The 22,850-nt window shown below is 37.3% G+C and overlaps 3 protein-coding genes across 5 annotated transcripts in view; 2 read left to right on the forward strand and 1 right to left on the reverse strand.

Moving 5' to 3' along the window:
• The window catches only part of LOC306987536 (NAD(P)(+)--arginine ADP-ribosyltransferase 2-like), a 36,424-nt gene extending 31,415 nt beyond the window's left edge, over positions 1–5,009 (forward strand). The window contains exons 1-3 of one of the 3 annotated variants that reach the window (XM_079591894.1): positions 3,600–3,715; positions 3,939–4,026; positions 4,103–5,009. In XM_079591894.1, the coding sequence (XP_079448020.1) occupies positions 3,976–4,026; positions 4,103–4,837 (786 nt within the window). In that variant the 5' untranslated portion in view covers positions 3,600–3,715; positions 3,939–3,975 and the 3' untranslated portion in view covers positions 4,838–5,009. Of the gene's footprint in view, positions 1–3,599; positions 3,716–3,938; positions 4,027–4,102 lie in introns of those variants that run through there. The other 2 variants (XM_079591896.1, XM_079591895.1) reach the window with 2 other exon arrangements.
• A 3,115-nt stretch (positions 5,010–8,124) lies between these two features.
• LOC306987879 (uncharacterized protein) lies at positions 8,125–13,741 on the reverse strand. Its single transcript, XM_079592495.1, has 4 exons — positions 13,534–13,741; positions 10,856–11,479; positions 9,376–9,522; positions 8,125–9,098 (listed from the first exon to the last, which is right to left on the reverse strand). The coding sequence occupies exons 2-4, from the start codon at positions 11,438–11,440 to the stop codon at positions 8,229–8,231; spliced, it is 1,602 nt and encodes a 533-aa protein (XP_079448621.1). The 5' UTR covers positions 11,441–11,479; positions 13,534–13,741; the 3' UTR covers positions 8,125–8,228.
• On the forward strand, positions 13,719–22,545 carry rnps1 (RNA binding protein S1, serine-rich domain). Its single transcript, XM_079592609.1, has 7 exons — positions 13,719–13,855; positions 15,573–15,740; positions 17,781–17,972; positions 18,071–18,176; positions 20,024–20,177; positions 21,531–21,672; positions 21,949–22,545. Coding segments are annotated over exons 1-7 (870 nt in total). The 5' UTR covers positions 13,719–13,853; the 3' UTR covers positions 22,055–22,545.
• The last annotated feature ends 305 nt before the right edge of the window (positions 22,546–22,850 follow it).

Consider the following 22,850-nt stretch of genomic DNA (forward strand, 5'->3'; position numbering starts at 1 on the left):
TTAGTACATTTCCAAGCGAGGGGCACTTCAGAGGTATCAAATGACATGTTAAAAAGCACAGCCAGTGGGGGTGCTAGTACATGCGAGGCAAGTTTAATAAACTTACCCTCAAGGCCATCAGGACCAGGACCACTGGTATTGGAAAGCTTATCAATAGCCTGTTGAACATCCGTTGATCTGACCTGTCTAAATTTTAAAGAGCTACCGCAGGGTTGGCTGTTAAGACACGGGTCCGCGTGAAAAACAGGAGACTGAACAAGCGGTGTTTGAGAAAAAAGCAAACTAAAGGCATTGGAAATCATGGCTGGATCATTAGTTATTTCATTATTAATTATCATATTATTTGAAGTATTATTGGACTTACCAACTAGGGTGTTAACTCTCATCCAGAATTGCTTTGGGTTACTTAGATCATTTGACAAGCTATCTCGGTAATAATTGGCTTTAGCATTTATTGTTTGAGTTGTACATAAATTTCGTAATCGTTTATATTTCTCCCAGTCATCAGGTAGTTGTGTATGTTTATGTGTAACCCAGGCCCTATCCCTCTTTTTAAAAAGATTAATAAGATCACCATTAACCCAAGGCAGATAATGGCCTTTAACCTTAATGGATTTCCACGGAGCATGTTTGTCAATAACTAGCCCAACTTCAGTATAAAAAAAATCACATGCAGCTTCAACATCAGGGATTAAGTAAAGCCTGTCCCAATTTATCCTTCGAAGGTCATTAACAAATAGATTATTATTAAATAATTTAGTTTCCCGTACCTTGATATATTTAGGAGGAAGATGAGGAGTTGCAATTTTCCAGATACAATGGATAATGGAATGGTCGCTAAAGCAGTCAGAGAGAACTCCAGAAGTTATTATTCTGTTTGGATGAGAAACAAGAATCCAGTCAATGAGAGATTTAGAGTTAGAGCCGACTCTAGTGGGCTCAGTGATGATTTGAGTCAAATTAGCACCATTAACCATATTACGTTCTGTAAATGTAGAAGAATCATTCCAATTTAAATTAAAATCCCCCAACAGAATAATTTCTCTTGAGTCTCCCAATGATGATACCGTAGCTAAAATGTTCTTAACAGACTCGATAAATATTGCCTATTATCAAATGTTTATTTGCATGAAGAGTTACCTTAACAAAGATGCCTTCAAAAAGCTCAGGTTTCACCTCAGGAATAATAAGCTGTGAACTCAGATTAGATGAAATATATGTAGCGACTCCACCTCCCCTGGATCCTCTGTCTGCCCTATACATTACATAATTTTCAAGGTGAATAATAGCGTCAGTAGTACTATTAGTAAGCCATGTTTCAGATAAAGTGATTATATTGGGATTGTTATAGGACAGCCAGGCTCTAAACTGATCAATTTTAGGGAGTAAACTACGGATGTTAAGATGGATAGCATGGAGACCTTTACCCATAAAATATATATTTCTGATCAATGAAAATAGAGCTAACTAACCTTGTGAGGTAAAAAAGCGTGAGAGTGAAGAAGAGGTGAACATGAGAGCCAACACCATATACACACACACTCAACCATACCCACATAAAAAAAAAAAAAAAAAAAAAAAAAACAATAACACAAAAATGCACACACAAAAGCAAGATAGCAAATTAAACTAAACTGTCTTCATTCACTCCCCTGATTATAGAACCACTGAGTTACTTCCAGCTACACAACTAAGTGCTTCAATAATTATTATAAATCCCTTAAAATTAATAAGTAAAATAAATGAATGAGTAACATAAATTAATAAGCAAAAAGAAAATACACACAATACATTTTTGTTTGCTTATATTCAAGAAACCCAGTGGAGGAATAAAATATATTGAACAACCAAAAACAGCAATCTTCAGATCTGAATAGATCTGCTAACATTTTAGAACCGGTTCCAAAATTCCAAAAACGGGATTCGATAAAACATGTGCAAAACACTGCCAATATAATCATCATATATACACGTGATTAAAGTAAGAAAGATGCAAGCTTTGTTGAAAAGATACAGTGTCATTTCAATTAACATTATAAACCCACCCATCTAACAGGAAACATTCTCAGAACTTTAGCTAACGTTACAAGCAAATGTTCTTCCAGGAACGTTAATATGATGTTGTAGTTGTTTTGAATTTTACTACTTGTTTCAAAAGAAAAAGTAACATTCTCTAATGTTTGAAGAATGATGAAATGAAACGTTTCCCTGAAAGTTTGCATATCCAAGAAAAATATATGCTTTTTCCAATCTGCTGTCAACTCTACAATTCACAGTCTGAGTGTGAAGCTCAACTCCCATAGGAATGAATTGAAAATGCCCGCTCTGCTTTACTCGCTTTGCCCCAGTGGACAAACACTGTCATGGTGACATATGAAAGACAATGAGAAGATTCAAACAAATAGAAATAGTATTTTAAAGTTGCTAGTTACAACTGTATAATGTTACAATGGATGTTTTTGCTCAGGTGGCCGAAATGTTCACCCAAGGAACAGTTGAGAAATGTTGAGCAGGAACAGTGGTGGCAGGCTTGATCAAAAGTCACGTATAGCAACTAAAGACTTTAATTTCAACATTGTTATGTTTTGAAAACAGATGAGTGCTTGATGACAGGAAAAAAAGAAGTACATTGTGTCATCTGGAAGATTGGAACATACATTGCAACATACAACTGACCTGCACAGTTCAGGCCACTTCTTTCCCACATGAACACAGTGCCATAGCAGACACATTTCTGATATTTTCTTGTTTTGACAACAAGTTTTGGTTCCAAAAAGAGATTGAGAGATGTTACCAAAACCTTCCGCTTCTGTACGATCAAGACAGCAGAATGAAATCAGCCTAAATGAAGCCCTTTGTTCAGAACTGCTTCGAAACTTGCATAATTTTTGTGTTTACTTCAGAATCTAAGTTAAAGGATACACTATGTAACTTTTTTTCTTCAGCTCAGCTTGAGATCCTTGCCATCTAAACTGGTTATTCCTCTTAAGCCTAGAAGTGAATGTTTTATGAAAAGTCAGTTAACCATATTCATCCGCACAGTCACGCAGAGCCAAAGCACAACCAAAACAATGTTCTTCAGCAAAATGCATGCAGTTTTGTTTTTATTAACCGCTAGAGGGCCAAAAGTTACATAGTGAACGTAAATGCTAATTGAATGATACCATGACAAATTTTCTTCCACTGTCATGTAAACTTTATTTCAAACTTTTTTTTTTATATATATATAAAATAATAATATATTGGATGTATTTTGTCTTTCAGATATGGAGCAAAACACTTTTTTAATCTCTTCAAAAACATGTATATATATATATATATATATACAGTGTAATTGTTATCGTATGCAATTTTACGTGTTGACTAATACACATCTTGCATTTCTACATGAATATTTTCATCAACGATTTCATGTGAATTCACCATTGCGTAAAGTTATCATGAATTCTCGTGAAATCAGGTTGAAACGATAGCGATAGGGAACTCAAAGTTTGTCCAATATGAAACCACACGAAAGACATCAATTATTTCTCACACACACACACACTATCAGCGATATAAAAAAGGCACCTTCCTCGTCAGTTATTCTGAAGAGTCGTTGTCGTCTCTGAGCGAATGACTTTTCTGATCTTCTCTTCTTGTCGCTGTTCCTGAACTCCTGTAAAATAACGAAAAGAAAACACAGAATCTCAAAAAGAGACAACAGTATTTTCAGGTAAGTTTGGGGTTGAAGTACAAGGTCAATATATCAGTGAACATCACAGATTTATGTTCATATTCCAAAAAGTTAAAACTGCTAATCAGCAAAAAATGCAGTTGCACGGATTTAAAATGTGTTTTGTAAGAAATTGTTGAACAGTTTTATTGTGCACATATTGCCATTGGAGTGATATGTTTAGAATATGTGATACGCTGTTGTGTTTCTGGTCCTTCACTAGATCTACTAGATCATCTGAGGGATTTGACTGAATCAAGATGCTGCTGATCATTGAAGCTCTTCTTCTCATTTTAGCTGCTCTAGGACAGGTAAGCTTGTGTTCTAGCATGAATATTACAGACATGAATACTGATGATGTGATCATTATGATTTCTGTTGCTGCAGGATCACAGCGCTGCTGTTGAAGGAAAGATGTATCCATTGGATATGGCACCGGATTCTGTGGATGACTCTTATTCCGGCTGTAGACAGAAAATGGCACATCTGGTGAAGACAAAATATCTGAAGAAGGAAATCAACAACTCATCTAAATATAAAATTAGTTGGCAATTAGGTGAAATGTTTGTCAAGTTTCCAAAAGGTCACCTGACAAGGAATCATTTAATCGCCATTTATGTGTACAGTGATAATAATGTTTATAACTATTTTAATCCTGAAACCCGTTACGGTAAAAACCATTACAAACACAATACATATAAATGGTATTCACTTTACTTTCTGTTAACAGAAGCAATACAGATTCTGAAAAAAACACACAATAAATGCATGTTAACGTATCGTGGTACAAATGTTGAATTTAATAAGTATGTTCTGAACAAAGAGGTTCGATTCGGCTCATTTTCATCCTCCTCTCTTGATCGTAACGTAGCACGAGGTTTTGGAAGTAAATCTTGTTTTGAAATCTACACTTGTGAAAGTGCTGATGTGACAAAATATTCAAAGTATCCTTATGAGAGAGAGGTGCTGATTCCTCCATATGAGAAGTTTAAAGTCACTGCTGTCAGAACAAGAACATATCAGCACAATCTCTGGTGCGAGACTGTGTACACTTTGAAAAGCTCTGGAAAAGTAAGTTACCAGAACTGTGCAGTGGCTTTCAAGAAACCATACAAGTACTAATGATATTCACTGAAGAAAAAAAGTGCTCGGAATTTCCACACAGTTACACACAAGCAAATATAAAAGAAGTCTTCCACTCAAATTAGTTCAACTTTGTCAGCATACAATTTTTGTTCAAGTATAATAGTTTTGAAATAAAAATTCTGAAATAAAAAAAATGTATGTGACCCAATTCATTGGCCTTAAAGTGATTTGATATTAATTAATATATTAATATCTAATTTCTCCATTTACACTTAAATGTGTTACACTTAAACAATTTTAGTGCTTGCCATCAGGGTACACCCTCAGTTACACCTGAACGATGATCATTTTAAGAAAATTGCTTTTTAAAAAGTTGAAAAAGGGTAACTTTTTTTAAATTGATGTTGGCTTTACATTTTTTTAAGTGTTCCTAGAATGATGTACTTGTAATAGATGTGCACAGTCATTCCACTAGGGGGAGTAGCACTTGTAGATTTAAGAGTTGAATAGGGAGTAATTATGTTGTATACTGTATACTTAGTTCCATAGCCTGGAATTATTTACTTTGTTGTATAAAGCAGATAAAAGTTGAAAGTGTTTTTTAAAAAGGAAGTAAAAAAAATGGGCCTTTTAATCATTCATTTACAAGTGATGTATTGTGAGATGCGCAACTTGATGAGGATTTCTCTCCATCTGTATTTCCAGGTGTAGACACAGAGGACCACAATGGAAGTAAGCCTTTGGCTTTTTGTGTATATCCTTGACAGTTTTGAAATGTTGTATGAACAGTCTTTATAATATTTTTTTAATTCTTGTCTAAAGCAGGCAATTTACAGTATATTCCCAATACACTCAGAAAATGATTTTGCTGATTGTTCAATTTAACTGAATTAAATAAAGGTTTTAACGTTATACTTTTTATCTTGCTGAGAATCTTCTGTGATGTTGGAATTTTTGTGGTTTTCAATGTGCAGAACATTGACGATTTGTGGTTTTTGATATTGTACAATTTAACTATACCCGAATTAAAGATTCAAATTACATATTAAAAATACAACCGCAAAAAAAAAAAAAAAAACTTGCATATAGACACTGCACTTTTAAACAACAACTGTCACTCATTTTCTTTTGCAGTCAGATTTAGTTCAACGTGTCTGGAAATTTCACAATCATCTTTCACGAGACAGCTTTGCCCCCTGCTGGCCAGATCTGGCAACAACCCATATTAAACATATATCCCGCTGTTGTTTTGACTTGTTGGAAGCAAAGTTTGGCAACGCTGACATTGTAAAGATTGCTATTCATGATCATATCAGATACGATGAAATGGTGTTGGCTGGTAGACTATTTATATACCTTTGTATCTGGTATTGTTGTTGTTACCAGCATAAGAGCTAGTTTGTGAACAATGTAGGGCCTACGCCAAATGTGTTGCTATGCAAACTAAACATATTTCTGTAAAGCCGAGCTGAAGTTACCTGGGACTGTTGCTTTCCATTTTTGCTTTAAGTATTTTTGATTCGACGTTCATCAACATCGTGACTTCCATTTGCTACTATATGTCGTCTTCCACAGCATGTAGCCTGACCGTAATCATGATAATGCAGATGCATGACGGAAGTATTTAAGTTTCCCGCGAAATCCGTCCCGAAAGCTCTAAAATACAATTATGGGCTTACAGCACAGATTGGAATACAGACTTCTGATGTATTTACTTTTACTTATTTAATTTACTTATTTTTAATTTAGTTATAAAAAAAAAAAGCTACAGTTATTGTGTAAATAAAATCTGCAACATGGTGGCCATTTATGTTAAAACTAAAGTTTACTCTTATGATTATTTCTAATCATTTTATGCAAAGAAATAAGAACAGCATAAAGATCATTTCAATCCATATCTGCTTGTGAAACACAATGAATTTAGATCTTAAATCTTATTTTTTGTACATCTTTCATATAGCAATGCACTATAATATACTATGTTATCCAATCAACTATTGCTGTTTTCAGGTTTGCATTTTCCCAACAAATTAATATTTACTACACATTTGTATCGATACCGTGTAATAAATATTTGTTTGATCATGTGGAAAAATAAAAAGACAACAGCACAAACTATGTCTACTGTGATATTTATTTCCTTTTCATATAAAAAAGGCTAAATTACTATATTAAATAAAATAAAATGGAAAACACAGATTTTTTTTTTTTTTAAAGGAGTCATAACCTAGTATTACCTTGGATACCCACGCTCTATTATAGTCTTTCAGGCCCTTCTAAAAAAGAAAAGTGGAAAAAAAATAAACACAGAGCTCCTGTGACCCTTATTTCTGAAGGCATTATTGTCTCGCGAGATCTGATGCGATATTTTGGCTGTCGTGGACGGTCATTTTAATAATGCAAATGCGGGGCGCGTTGATTGGTGGCAGGAAGGAGGGGGGTTGACACCGCCAGTAACTTCAGCATATCATTCCAAAATTATATCATGGCGCAAGTTGTGAATGAACCCGACCTGGCCGCGACCTACGGGATTCAACCGTATATGCACGAGCCAGACTCTGAACCTGAGCTGGAAAGGGAAGATGTAGAGTCGATGGAAGGACGTCTACATCAAGATGTCTCTGAATGGTTAAGACAATCATTTTGACTGAGACATACATTATACCCTTTATTCAATGAAGATTACATTAACGGAGATGTAGTCTACTTTTTTTTATCAGCTTACAGTGGTTATTGAGATCAACGTTTGCTATCATGTGGTGTTTTTGCCTTGTTTCACGTTGTGGTTTTTTAGACATTCAAATTTGTGAACGATTCCGGCGTAAAATGATTAGCACAGACACCTAACGTTAAGCCAGTGGGAAGGGTTGTAGGAACCGCGTCATTAAAAATTAATGTAATCCACTGGTCCCTGACAGCTTGGTCCGTTCTCGGGAGAGAAAACACATTAAAGTTACATGTTGATTCTGGCAGTCAACAACAGAGCAACTCACGTGTGCACAACGTTTCTGCATCTTTCGCGACTGAATATGAGAGGGGGAGAGGGGCAGGGCGGGCTTCCTGCAGCATAGGTCTGCGGTGTCCATATATGGGATATCCTGCCCCGTCTTGACGTCAAGTTGGGGCAGAAATTAAAATCTCGTATTTGAGTGCACGTGCACGTGGGCTGGTTTACGAACCCAGGGGTAAACAAATGCTTCACTTTTAAATATCAGCTTCCCGGCCAGTGTATAATCGTTAGGCAATCATAACATACATTGATTCTCGTGGAAAAGTGAAAATTACAGGTCATGACTCCTTTAAACTTGGTATAAGTTTCTTGGTGATGTGAGTTTCTCTGGTAACCTAAAAAGCGTACAATAAAGTAAAATAAAATGCACCGTAGCCCAAAGCATTTGGATACTGAAGTCCAGGTTTCAGCCATTTCTCAGACGTTCTCCACCTTGATAATGTTCAGCTCGGGCTCGTGCGGTGAAACCGGAAGACTAGAGGACTGGTTAGGAGGGCTGCACGCCTGGAATGATCCCTCTGCACTGGTGGAGGGCATGTCTCCTGATTTACTATCCATCCCTGTAAAGGAGTCTGTGTGTGGCTGTGGATACGGGAGTGTGCTGGGCGAGTATGTTTGCGTGTGGGACTGAGTGAACGTCGACGTGCGTGTTTGAGCGTGGGTGAACGGGGGCCCGCTGGAGGTCGGGCACTGCTGAAACCCGTTCATGGTGGGTGGGCTGAGCTGGTCCAGAGAGAACACCTCGATGCTCTCGAGACCGGAATCGTGGATCTCGTTGTAGCGCGTCTGGGCTTGGCTGCACTGAGCGTAGGCGCCCTGGCTGGTCGCGGTCTGGCTGAACGGTGCCGAAGAGGCCAGCGAACACGACGCTGGAGCGCATGTGGGCTGCAGAGGGTCGAATTTGGATGTGAAATCCTGCAGGGTGCTGAGGATCTGCTTCTGGACTTGAGTCTGCTGGGCTTGTTCTCTCTCCAGTCGGCCTTGTTGGTCTACCATCATCCTCAACGCCAGGCCCAAACTCCTCAGCTCTGAGCCCAACGACTGGATCTGCTCCTGCAGGGTGCTCACGGCGGCAGGGTCCAGGACGCTCCGCTGGGCAGGAGGAGGAGGAGGGGAAGGCTGGTTGGTCATGCTTTGGACCCGTGCATTCTGGGATGTCGCCCCAGAGGTGGCCGGGTCGGGGAGGCGGATGTCGACACGTGGAGGGTGTTGAGGAGCGCGAACAGGAACACCCACGCGCTGGTTCATCCATCTCCTGTGAGGACTGGCTCCTTGGTGCAATAATCTCTGAGAAATAAAGATTTAATTAAGCCATCCATCATATATATGGGGAAGAAATAGTGATCAGCCAGAACCAAGGTTCAGTTATAATAATAATAATGATTAGTAGTAGTAGTAACATACAATTCTTAAATGTACACTTTTGTTCAATTATGTCAAAATGGTTTTGCATATTGGTAATGGGACACTTCACCAAAACCTAATTATTATTGGTTGTACAAAACAATTTGTTTGTCTTTCTCGAATCGTAGTACTGGATTTATGATGATGATTCATAACTCACCATGTTTGGAGGTCTGGCTGTAGTGAGGTCATAAGAAGCTGTCTGTGGTAACACAAGCTTTCTCCCATCAGGACCAGAGAAGCAGGACGGATCTCGTCTCACCGACACCGACACCTGCTGGCCGGTCTGAGGAATGCTGTCTCTTACCTTCACAAAACACGAGGATTAGTTAAGGCAAAAAATATCATCACAAATATATATATATGTGTGTGTGTGACCCTGGACCACAAATCTTTTATTGAGATTATACATCATCTGAAAACTGAATAAATAAGCTTTCCATTGATGTATGATTTGATAGGATAGGACAATATTTGGCCGAGATACAACTATTTGAAAATCTGGAATCTGAGGGTGTAAAGAAATCGAAACATTGAGAAAATCGCCTTTAAAGTTGTCCATTTATGTTCACGATTGTGCTGCATTCACTCACAAAAATAGGTAGGAAATGTACAAAATATCTTCACTGAACAAGATCTTTACTTAATATCCTAATGATTTTTGGCATAAAAGAAAAATCTATAATTTTGACCCATATAATGTATTGTTGGCTAATTCCACAAATATACCCGTGTGACTTATGACTGGTTTTGTGATCCAGGGTCACATATATTTGGTATTGTGTTTTTTATGAAAAATAAGCACATGCCCCCTTTAATGTGCACATGTTACTTTTTTTATTGACTGTCGTTTTTACTGTAAAGAACCATAAATTACAACCCTTTTAAATAATTTTAAACAATACCATTAAAAGGCAACAAATATACTATGGTGCATAAATACATTACAATTTATTTGTTTAAATTTTTTCACATTGCTGTAATGTAATTTTGTAATGAAATTGTTTTTTTGTTTTTTTTTGCATTAAAGTCATGCGGATTAGAGATGAAATGTGCTTAATTGTCAATAAAGTCACAATGCACACACACACACACACACACATACATATATACATATATATATATATATATATATATATATATATATACACACACAATTCAAATGTTTTTTAATGTGTTTGAAAGAGGTATCTTATGCACACCAAAAAGAGCCTAATACATATGACCAAAAAAAACAAAAAACAGAAAAAAACAGTAATATTGTGAAATATCACAATTTTAAATAAACGTTTTCCATTTTAATGTATTGTAAAATGTCATTTATTCCTGTGATCAAAGCTGAATTTTCAGCATCATTACTCCAGTGTCACATGATCATTCAGGAATCATTCTAATATGATGATTTGATGCTCAAGAAACATTTCTCATTATTATCAATGTTGAAAACTGAATATTTTGGTGGAAACTCTGATACAGTTTATTTTTCAGGATTCTATGATGAATAGAAAGTTCAAAAGAACCACCTTTGCAACATTATAATGTCTGAACCTTTTCATCAATTTAATGCATCCTTGCTAAATAAAGTATTAAATTATAAAAAATAAAAAAAACAAATCTTTTTGTATATGTTAGCCACCCACCCGCGCTCTGTGGAGCAAAGCCTTATCCAGGAGCCGTTTGCGAGCCACTAGCACAGGATTGGCAGGCGAAGGTGTGTGTCGTCGTCTAACAAAAGAAGCGACACTCATCGCTCCCGTCCCGACTCCCGAGCGCGGCGGCCCTTGGATCCCGGCATTCTGCGATCCCTGTGCCAACGAGGTCACGCTGACAATCCGGATGTCCTCGTCTTTCTCCCCACCCTGAGCCTCCCTCCTGCCTGCCGGACACGTCCCGGAAGACTGTCCTCCTCTCGCATCCGAGGAGGACCCGGCCTGCTGGGAAGCAGCGACTCTGGAAGCTTCTCTGAGGAGGTTCCTCAGCTGCTGATCGCTCCAGCCGACCCGGCGCGCCTCAGAGCCTGCCGTCGGCCCCGTGTGGCCGCTGTTCCTGGCGGCTCCGTCGTCCTTCCGAGCTCTGCCTTGAAACTCCTTCAGGAAAAGGTATATGGCCTGCGCAGACACCTTGATGTTCTCCAGCTCCAGCACGGCTTTGATCTTCCGGAAGCTCAAACCCGCCTCCCGCAGCTCCACCACCTTGCGCTTGGCGGCGTCGTCCAGTCGGCCCATGCTGGACAACACAGTAACGACACACTAAAAAGCGGGATCCTGAAATTAATGCAAAAACATGGTTATGTTCGGAATTAAATATTACGTCCACAAATGTGTGTAGTCTTTAAAAATTGCTTGGTACAATAATAACAAATAAGCCCTGTCAAAAATGTACATGTTAACAGTCACCTCCCTTTTTTAGCATAGATGTCAACCTAAATGGTTGTAATTAAGGTTGGCCCTTTTTTTTTTTTTTAAAGACGCACAGCAGATTATTGCAGAATTGAAATCATCAAAAAAAATTAGCCATCAAAGTTTAAGTTTACTGTAAAGCACATGTACTGAACTAAAAAAAAAAAAAGATTCTGTCCAATATATATATATATATATTTTACAACATTATTTGGATTCTAAAAGTTGTGTTCCACATTTTAAGTTATCATAAAAAGTAAGCCCACTATAAGGTTCTAAAATACCATTTTCATGGTAATGCAATGTCCAATTTCAAAATGTTTTCATAAGAGGAATTTTGAGTGTTTAATAAAGGGTGTAACAATATATCTTGTCACAATATATTGCAATACAAAAATGTATCAATATGTATCGTGTATAGTTCACCCAAAATGAAAATTACTGTGTGTGAAAAATGTCACGTTTCCAGAGTTTTAGTGTCAGTACTACATTAAATTACTATATATGATGATGATGTTGAATATATTCAATAATAATGAAGTGGGGAAATATGTGTGGGTCCTGATAATGCCAAATGTCTGATGTTACCAGTAAAAAAAAGTGTCCTACCTTACTCACCAGTGCAACTTTATTTCTGCCTAAGAAGTTATTATTTTAAATATATCTAGCAAGTGACAGAGTGCAAGCCTATTCGTCTAAAATAATTCTGTATTTTCAGTTTCAGAATCATGAATATTTTTATTCTGGTGTCACCATTTCCTTTACACCCACAATGTAACACCAAATTTAGCATTTTAATCAACAGTACATTTTTTGTTAACCTTTCGCCATATGTCTTGGAGTATCACAACAATGTTGTATCAGTATCGTGAAATGTATCGAATCGTGACATGACATGAGGGTATCGTTACACACCTATTGTTTAAGCTTTCGAATGATTTCTAATTTATGATGATTACTAAAATATGTGATAGGGAAAAAAGCGGGACACTGACAGTCAACAGACTAGGATATAAACTAGAAATAATAAACTAAGATTTCGTTGGATGTAGGCCTAGTTGATAAATATTATGTATTATAATGTTTTAATAAACCTGTTATTTTGTGTCTATGGCCCTGTTGTAATGTTGAATAAGTTGACCAGACAGGACCTCGGCACAGACCTATGGCCAGCTTCATCTCCATATCGGCGTGATGACTCGATCTTCAAGCAGAAGGAACTGGAGGAATATTTGACCTCTGACCTGTATTGCTGCCTGAATCATAATCATACACTGTTCGTTTGTTGGCCAGAGGAGAACTGCATCGACAACTACAACACAACACCTTTTTTTTTGGTATTAAAAAAAGGGGGATTTAGTTTATTTGATAAATATGATTTACTATAATATTTTGTTAATACCCTGTGCTAATTGTGTACTCAGATACATCTATTTATTGTGTTCAGAAGGTTATTATTTATTAGTTTGAGCCTGTGCAGATGGCCACAATATGTATGTATATATATACACACACACACACATTCATTTTTCCTTCTTTTGGTCTACGCCTCTTGTATTGAATGCAATTTGTGTTTCTCTTAAAATTAAAAAAAAAGAATGAAAGACTACTATACTTTGTAGTATATAATGCACTACATACTTAAAACAATATATGTATATATATCCAAAATAAATGTTCCAAAATGTTTAGCTGGACTGCCAGTATAATAAGCCTTAAACCCTGCCAAACAATCAAAACACACCAGCATGAGCAGCTGACCACCACCTCCACAGCTGGTTTAAGCTGTTTTTTTCAAAATGTTTAGCCCCTGTCATTTTCTAAACACCACCAAGCAGGGAACAGGTTCGGATTCATGTAGGGACCCTGCGTAGGGATCTCGTGCACTCACAACACAATAGAAATCAAGCATTTCTCACCTACTGCGACTTTGCTCTTCAGTTATTTATGTTTGAAGCGACGATATGCTCCATTATAAAGTCACATGACGACGCTCGTATCCATATCCGTAACGTGCATCTGATAATGATAATGTCAACACAATAACTGTAAGTGTCGATGAAACGCACACATTTGTGTTTTACTTTATGATCATTGCATTCACACACGCCCCGCCTCCTTCACACTGTCGCTGTCGCAGGGATAGCGTCATCACGCCTGCGCCCTCACGTAAACGTCGTTAAGACGCGACAGTTGTTGAGCTCTCGGCGTTGCATTTGTCGCGCGCTGCTCATTTATCATGTAAGTCTGAATGTTTATTGTGATCAATGTTTATCACTTACGACCGGTTTTGTGTCTCGTAAATGTGTTTGTGTGTGTACGCAGAAAGATACTAGCCTCGTTTCTTATCAATCGTCAATATTTTGCATATATTGGGTTAATATTGGCGGGGTTAGCATTAGCTCACCGCGTTGAATGAAGAGAATCAATATACGTAGTTGATCATTGTTTTTAAAAAACAAAGCCTCCCTCAAATGTGTCTGATTTGTGTTAAATATATGTAAAACAATATCGAGTTGTATACTTTTAAGGCATGATTTGGTAGTGCGTTTGTCAGTTTGCACATTTAATGTCCTTGATGGTAACGTAAGATAAATGTTTTATATTTCAGAGTATCACTTTCTACTTGAATTGAACGGTTCTTTTTGGCTTATTCTCAGCAATCTAATGATAATTATAGTGAAATAATCTTAAACTAACTTTTGATCTTACGGATAAGGATCTTATGAATAAAATCACGAAATTGTGCAATAACCTTACATAGGCTAAGTTATATGAATGCATATACATCTGATAGTATACAACATTTTGTTAAATTCTTTAGACATTGTATTGACTAAAATCTAGAAAATGGTTTTGAGCATCATAATTATGTTCAGTAATTAAATCAGTAAGAAGTTGTAATGTTCACAATTATCTCAGTTTGTTGCATCTAATTAACTTTCTTGAAGAGCTTGTTGTGGTTATCAATAATATTTCTGTCACTGATAAATGGAGTTTTAAAGTGTTAGTAACCCCAAAATTGAAAATTCTTGCTTAAAAAACGCCATACTTTCATTCATCTTCAAAACACAAATGAAGATACTTTTTTAATTAAATCTGAGAGCTTTCTGTCCCTCCATTGACAGCTACGAAAATACCACTTTCAAGCCCCAGCAAGGCAGTAAATACATCAATAAAGTAATTCATGTGACTCCAGTCCAGTGGTTTAATGTCATGTTTATGAAGCAATGCAAGTGCTTTGTTTGGGCATAAACAACATTTTATCGCTTTATTTACAAAACAAATAATCTTCAACGTGCGCTCACGCATCAATTTATGCTCTCCCGTCAACAAAACACGCAAGCCTCATGCTGATCTCATGAATGTGCTTTGGAGATTAATATTTTGTAAATAAAGGTAAATGGTAAATAGTTTTTTTTTATGTGCAAACAAAGCACTCGCGTCGCTTCATAAAATTTAGGTCAAACCAATGGAGTCTCAAGGATTACTTTCCTACCTTTCTGGGGCTTTAAAGTGATAGTTGCGTTGCTGTCAATGGAGGGACCAAAAACTCAGATTTCATCAAAAAGATCTTCGTTTGTGTTCTGAAGATGAACTGAAGTCTTCCGGGTTTGGATTGCCACGTGTAAATGATGACAGAATATTCAGTTTTGGGTGAACTGTCCCTTTAAGAACTCTGCTTCACATTGTACATTCGCTGCCAATGTCCTAATGCCTAATGTCCCCTATAAAGTGTTATTAAATAAGCATCCTTTTCCCCCTCCAGCTATTGGCTTTTAGTATCATGTGCAAAAAGGTGTGATATGGCATGAAAAACACATTAAAGCTTTGAACCGAGTGAAACTGTATTACATCACTATGACTGCGACAGCTCACTAGTTTATGAGACACGGCTATGGGAAAAAAATATATAGTTTATCAGCATTTTTCCTATTGTTTTTCTTTCTTCACACAGGGCACCATCACCAACCAAGCGCAGGGAGCGTTCAGAGGACAAACCCAGGGAACGAGTAAAGGAGAAGCCAGCTGGGAAAGAGGGAGCGGAGAAGGACAAGGACAAGGAGAGAGGCAGAGACAAGATCCGGAAGCGGCGCAGTAACTCCACCGGGAGCAGCAGCAGCAGGTCAATAACGGTTTCTTAATATCATTATAATGAGATTTAGGCAATATTGCTATCAAACTATACCACGTAAAAACACAATACTTAGATCAAATTGATGCGATTAAGCTCATAATGGTAGAAAACTGAATTGTTGTAATCAATATGTGCTGATTTAAATAGCAATAAACAGGCATGTAAACACTTTAAAGTCATATATTCCACTCCGACCAAAGCGGAGGATGTTGCGACTCATGCGCAGGTTTGTGAACTTAGTGATAAAGAGGGAATCACATTTTGGGGGTGCTGAAGAAACTGATTTCATGTTTACAAAGTTGTGCTACATGAGTATAATGCCGTGTTGATGGTCACAAACATCGAAATGAAGACATTTAGGCACGTCACCGAAAAGATCCAATTGAATACATCCACAGAAATGTTTTGCAATTCACTTCAGTATCCTTACATCTATAGATCAAAACACACCTACTGTATGTGGGTTCATGTATGCTGTGTGTGCACTAAAGTATGTGAATCATGGTGATTTAAAAAATAACCACGATTCTTAGTGAATAATCAGAATAATGAAAATTGCGTGTAAATAGGAGCAAATCAATTTTTTTGCGTCATGCATGATTAAATCATTACTCTTATTATTGGAAATAGTCGCATGTAAGCGTAGTTATTGATTGATGCGTTAAAAGGCATTTTTTTTAGAGGAGTGACATGCACAAAAGGTAAAGACTCATAACTCAAACTCTAGCAAGGAGAGTTAAAAGGTAGGTATTGTTTGATAGAAAACTTTTTACATTTTAAGGGGGAAAAATAATTATATTTGGATTTTCTTATGCTTTCTGTGCGTTCACACCGCCGCCGACGAGAGCGTCAAAGTGGCCGGAAGTCATTAATTTTCAATGAGAGCCGGCGGCGAGCTCCGGCGCGGCGAGGAGAGTTGAAGTCAGGTCAACTTTATGGTAATGAGCTATGACGCGGTTCGGCGGCAACCAATCGGTATGTAGAAGTGCTCCGTTTGAGAGGATTCCAGGGAACGCAGTGTACACTTTGGTTCCGACCACATTAGTTCCCAAGCAAAACAGAGGAGAGGTTGATCATTTTAATTTGATAAGAAGGCGCGCAACACTATTAATAGGCAAGATTTTTGCGCTAGAACGCTTGTTTTTCAGCAGGAATGCACATTAGAATAGCACTTAACCATGAACAACGTTTTCGTTAGCAAACATGTCACTATAATTAAGTTCTTTCCACCGATTAATTTTCTGCAAAAATAACAATTGACCTGCTTGTTTGCTTTGCGGCCCCTTTAAATAGTTTTAAAAAAGACCAAGCATTCGATCTACATCAGAGCGTCCACGAATCTTTCCACGGCGGCGTTGGCAGGGCGGCGAGAGTGAATTTTGCCGCTCTCGCCAGCGGCGGTATGAACGCACGGTTAGAAACTGCTGATAATAGACAAAGTTTTTTTTATTTTTATTGTAATTTCACATATCTTTCTTATTTGACATGCAATAACTCAGGAAGGAAAAAAGGTAGGAGAACAATTCTTTCTTTCTTTTTTAAGTTCCCCTGCATCTGGATCAGATTGTGTGGTAATAACAAAGTAATCAAAAGTGACAGCATTTGGAACCAAAGTACCCTAAACAAAGCCCTTGACACCCGCAAGGCATTTATACAATTGCAATGAATTATGTTGATTTTGGACTCATTTCAATCAGGAGCATCCACTTGGTAATGATTTGTCATTTTCTGCAATCAATACATGTGTAATGAACTTACAAGCTCAAACGCCACGTGAAAGCTACATTTGTTTTTACTTCGCTACTTGTGCGCTTGTGGAGTTTTATGTTATAATTCCATGAGAGAACATCTTTAGATCCAAGTGATGGTTTATGGTGAATTTGGGCTCTTTTTTAATCACGAGAATCCGCTGTAAATAATGCTGTGCAATTTTCACAAACTGAGCATGTTTCATGAAGTTACTGTGTGGTACACTTCAGGTGTATAGGGTTAAATGCGTCTAATAATGCGTTTTTCATCCGGCTTCAGATCCAGGTCCAGTTCCAGCTCCAGCAGCAGCTCCGGATCCAGTTCGGGATCGTCCAGCGGGTCCAGCTCCTCTTCTGGTACCAGCCGCTCCGGCTCGTCAAGTTCCTCTCGTTCCTCTAGTTCATCTGGGTCCTCTGGGTCTCCCAGTCCAGGCCGCCGTCGCCATGACAATCGGCGCCGCTCACGATCAAAGTAGGTTCCTGGCTTTTTGGCATTCATGTGATGTTAACCAGTTAATGCCTGGTTGTGCCATTTTCACTTGCTGAACGCGGGTTTGCGCTTTTAACCAGGTCCAAATCACAAAAACGGACTGATGAGAAGGAGAGGAAGAGGAGGAGCCCGAGCCCCAAACCCACCAAGCTTTATCTGGGAAGACTCACCAGGAACGTAACCAAGGTACAGTTGAAGATCACTGTAGAGCTGCACGATTAATCGTTAAAAGCTCCCGATCTCGATTCAAACACCCACGCGATCTTATTCCTAAATGACAACGATGTGTCTAACGCCTGTTTCACATCGCACGCGTGAGCGGAGCGCATGTTGTCGCTGCCCATGTTAATGAATGAGAGGGTCGGTCGTCATTTTTCCTATGTGAATGCTCTCATTAAAGGGTAACGGTCGCCAAAATTGATCCTAGGCTCTTTTTGTTAATCTACCCGAGTCAAACTTTCGTGTAAAAGCATAATTAGAATGCATTCGCAGATCGACTACTTTTGACTGACAAAATTCCAGCCACCGGAAACACACACTGATAAAGTGAGTCGAACAAAACCTTTCTTTTTAGTAAACTTTGTGTACACAAACAATGTAGTCAATGTGTAGAGCCCCTGGTGATACTTCAAGCACAGTTTGATGTTGTGTCGAGCCTTCTTAGTGTTTTAGAAATGGCGATTTTGATGCTATCATAGTAGTGCCCCTAGCACTCCCATTCAAAAGGCATTTTGACCTAAAACGAAAATACGGTCAATCTTAAAAGTGGCGTTTCCATTCTAATTATGCTTTTACACGAAAGTTTGACTCGGGTAGATTTTGGCGACTGTTACGCTTTAAATTATATGGCAGCAACAAAACTCGTGCTGCTAACACTTGAGATGTGAAACCGTTTAAACTTTAGTTCACAGTTGAAAGTACAATCATCACACTGCAGCATTCAAATCTGCTACCATGTAAATGTACAGTATAAAACCGCTCCACAAACTGTCTTTTCAACCACACATTATCGTTATTTATGTGTTACAAACATTTAAATAACTGGATAAAAGTGTACTGGGATAAGTTTATAGTTTGGGTATAAACACCGATGACTACAGTAGTGATCAATTACGCCAGGAGGTGGCGACGAGTGAGTGTTGAAAATAAATGTTTGTCACTGATTTGTTCATTTTAAAGATTTATTCACAAACGCTGATTCATCCAATAATGAAACAAGTCTTTATGAATGAGACACTGACTCCATTCAAATTATTTTTTTCATTATTTCATTCAAACTAATATATTTTGTAAAGAATAAAGCAATGGACATTTTGTCAGAACCTCTAGTGTGCATGTTATTTTGTTTATTTGTCTTTTTTTTTAGATTAGATATAGATTCAGATTATCAATTTGCGTCTGTAGATTTAATTTACGATGCATATCTTTAAAGGCTGTTTTCTCAAAATGATTTTGTCAGAAATCTCCGCCTCCAGTTCAGCAGCACTTATACATCAAACTTTACAGTTTTATTCTCGTCGATATTCTGAAAGTTTTTACTGGGTTTCTTTATATCATTTGTCTGATTTATATAACACTATTCATAAAACATGATCATCTTTTTAATTTTCTTTCTGGATTTAGACAGCGTTTTCTTATTGATGAGTGATAAAAAGTGATATCCAAAATCCCCTCTGTGAAAACCTTTGACTGTCAACTAAATTAAACATGAATTTTGAAACTGACTTTATCCAATGGTCAGATTTCTAAAACTTATGCAAATGTAATTGGCCACATTTGCATATTTAAACATTTCAGAAAACTTTTTCAGGGATTTAACAGAAGCATTAGCCTAAGTATTCAAGACGTTCAGAAATTGAAAAATATCAAAAGCAATTAAATATATTGTGTAATTCAAGTAGATGTTTATATTACAAAAAGTATGAAAATGACTGCATGCTATTATTATTATTTATTTAAATGTTTTTAAGTGTTGAATTTAGATATGCATTCCTGAAAATTGCTACTTCTATAATGCTTTGTGCTTCCTATAGGAACATATTCAAGAGATCTTTGCAACGTATGGCAAGATCAAGATGATTGACATGCCTCCAGACCGTTTGCACCTTAATTTGACAAAGGGTTACGCTTATGTGGAATATGAGTCTCCAGATGACGCCCAGAAAGCCCTGAAACACATGGACGGAGGTAAAAAAGCAACTGAATTGCATAATTTGTAGGGTTATTATCATAAACTAAAACCATAAAACATATTTGTTACATGAAATAAAATAAGTTAACTAAAATGGTAAAACTTTTTTCAATAAAGTCTCATGTTAACATTAAAGCATTAGTTAAAGGTACAGAAAGCAATTTCTGAGAAACGCTGTTAAACGTGTAATAGGATCGAGCGCAACACACTTGTAGCCAATCAGCAGTAGGGGGCGTGTCCACTCATGATGGGGAGAGGAGAAAGAGGGAGATCTGAAGAAGTAAGGAATATTACTAGAAGAAAAAGGGTTATGATCAGGTAAGAGCTTTAGGACCCGTGTTAATAGAAAAGTTTTCTAGCGCTGGAGAGACCGAAGGCCTGAAAACAGACGCAGAGGTTGCGTTCTTTCTCCTCAATGTTTGTTCTCCTTGTTTGTTCGTCATATCTTTATTTTCCGTGAAACATTATTTTGCTTAGCTTCAGTTATGGTGAAGAGACATCCACTCTTGCAATGAAGGGAGGGGTGTGTTTATTTGTTTGTTTCTCAAAAATTGCTTACTGCATTTTTAACATGAACTAACTATGAGCAATATTTTTACAGCATTAACCTTTTGTTAATGTTAATTAAAATACAATTGTTCGTTGTTTGTTAATGTTAGTTCACAGTTCATTAATGTTAATTGTTACAGCTTTTGATTTAGTTGGTATTAGTAAATGTAGATATTTATGCTATAGAAGTATTGTTTATTGTAAATTCATGTTAACTAATATGTTGTAAAGTGAATATTGTAAAGTGTTACCATACAAATACAATATTATATATATATGCATGTGTGTATGTATATATTATAAAAAAAAATCAGGAAGTTGCCAAGGCAAAATTTCTCATTTTTATTTTGTTAAACTGAAATAAAAATAAGAACTTCATAGACATAATAAATAATGACAAATGCAAAACAATATTATAAAAAGTTTAGAAATTAAAATGTAATTTTAAAATATAATATATGGTAACACTTTACAATGTTTCATTTGTTAACATTAGTTAACTACATTAGTCAACATAAACTAACAAATATTACTTCTACAACATTTACTAACACATTTTTTTAAAAATCAAATGATTGTATTTAACATTTATAAATGCACTTAGAACTAACATGAACAAACAATTAACAATTAGATTTGTTAAACTAATGATAATGCAATAATAATCAATGTTAACAAATGAGACCTGATTGTAAAGTGTTCCCGAAAACCCTTAAATAGTGTCGCTGAATCTAAAATGAGTCTGATCAGTGGAGATGGGTTTGTTAGTTGGGTTTCTCACACTCTGCTGCTTTCCTCAGGTCAGATCGACGGTCAGGAAATCACAGCCACTGCTGTCCTGCCCCAGAGGATTCGACCTCCCATGAGAAGACCGTCCCCTCCGCGCCGGATGCCGCCTCCGCCTCCCATGTGGCGCCGCACGCCGCCTCGCATGAGGAGAAGGTTGGCTTTTTAACTGTGTTTTTAGTCCTAATGTTGTGTGTTCTGTGCAGGTCGATGGCAACCAATCTATACGGTATGCTTGCAGGTCCAAATGTAATTTTAGTCCACACTTCGCACCTGTTTCTAAATGTCGGATCTGTCCTTTCACCTCGTGTTTCTGTTTATTCGTCCTCGCACTAGACAGGCTTTCTGCCTTTTATGTGTCTTATCAGGTAATAAGCGCATGCACGTCTGTGATTTATCTTTGCCGAAGCTGACAGTTCGTTCTTTCCACAGGTCTCGCTCTCCTCGGCGACGCTCCCCGGTGAGAAGACGCTCTCGCTCCAGGTCTCCGGGTCGCAGACGACATCGTTCCCGCTCCAGCTCCAACTCGTCCCGTTAGCCGGCGCTCCATTCTCACCAATGGCTTCTCCTGACGGCCCTTTCATATTTTAGCTGGAGATGACAGATAAATTGTCTGTTTTTTTTGTTTTTTTTTCTCTAGTACCCCTCAGGATTGTACGTAAAAGCCTAGTCTTATAACATCATTGAAGTTTGGGTGGATGTGCTTGGTTTTTTTATTGCCTCTGTGTTTGTACACTCACTGGGGATTGTGCTAGATGCTTCATTTTACTGTGATTCGTTTTGTAATGTGCTTTTCTTTTTTTGAGAAACTCAGCTTTTTACTGGTTTGTTGTGTGATTAAAATGCATGACCTTTTTTATCCAAATGTTAGCATTTTTCATGGAATTGTTTATGTTAGTGACATTAGCGGTTCCTCAAAATTCATCTCTCGACATCACCACCTAATCCTGTAAAATCTGATGATCTGTAAGATTGAAAACAGATAAATTAATAAACCAGTTTAACAAGTAAAATCCTCAGTAGTCATCATTTATGTTGTTCCAATGCAAACCTACGTGACTTTTTAAAAAAAAAATTATTATTCCTTAACACAAAAGATGTTTTCCGAAGTCTTCAGTTATGTTATACCTGTAAAGCCTGAACAGTTTATTGAAGCTATAGACAAAAGCTAAAAAATTTGGTTGAGCATCATCTTTAATGCATCATGTACTCTGAGAACATATCTCATAATCTGAGGCTTAAACTAAGAAAAAATAAGCAATCTTGCGCAGATGCTGATATTTATATGGCCAGATAATAAGAATTCTTTAAGTCAATGAAGGTTATATAACAGT

The sequence above is a fragment of the Phoxinus phoxinus genome (assembly GCF_949152265.1).
Source record: "Phoxinus phoxinus genome assembly, chromosome: 1".
In the NCBI taxonomy this organism is placed as follows: Eukaryota; Metazoa; Chordata; class Actinopteri; order Cypriniformes; family Leuciscidae; genus Phoxinus; species Phoxinus phoxinus.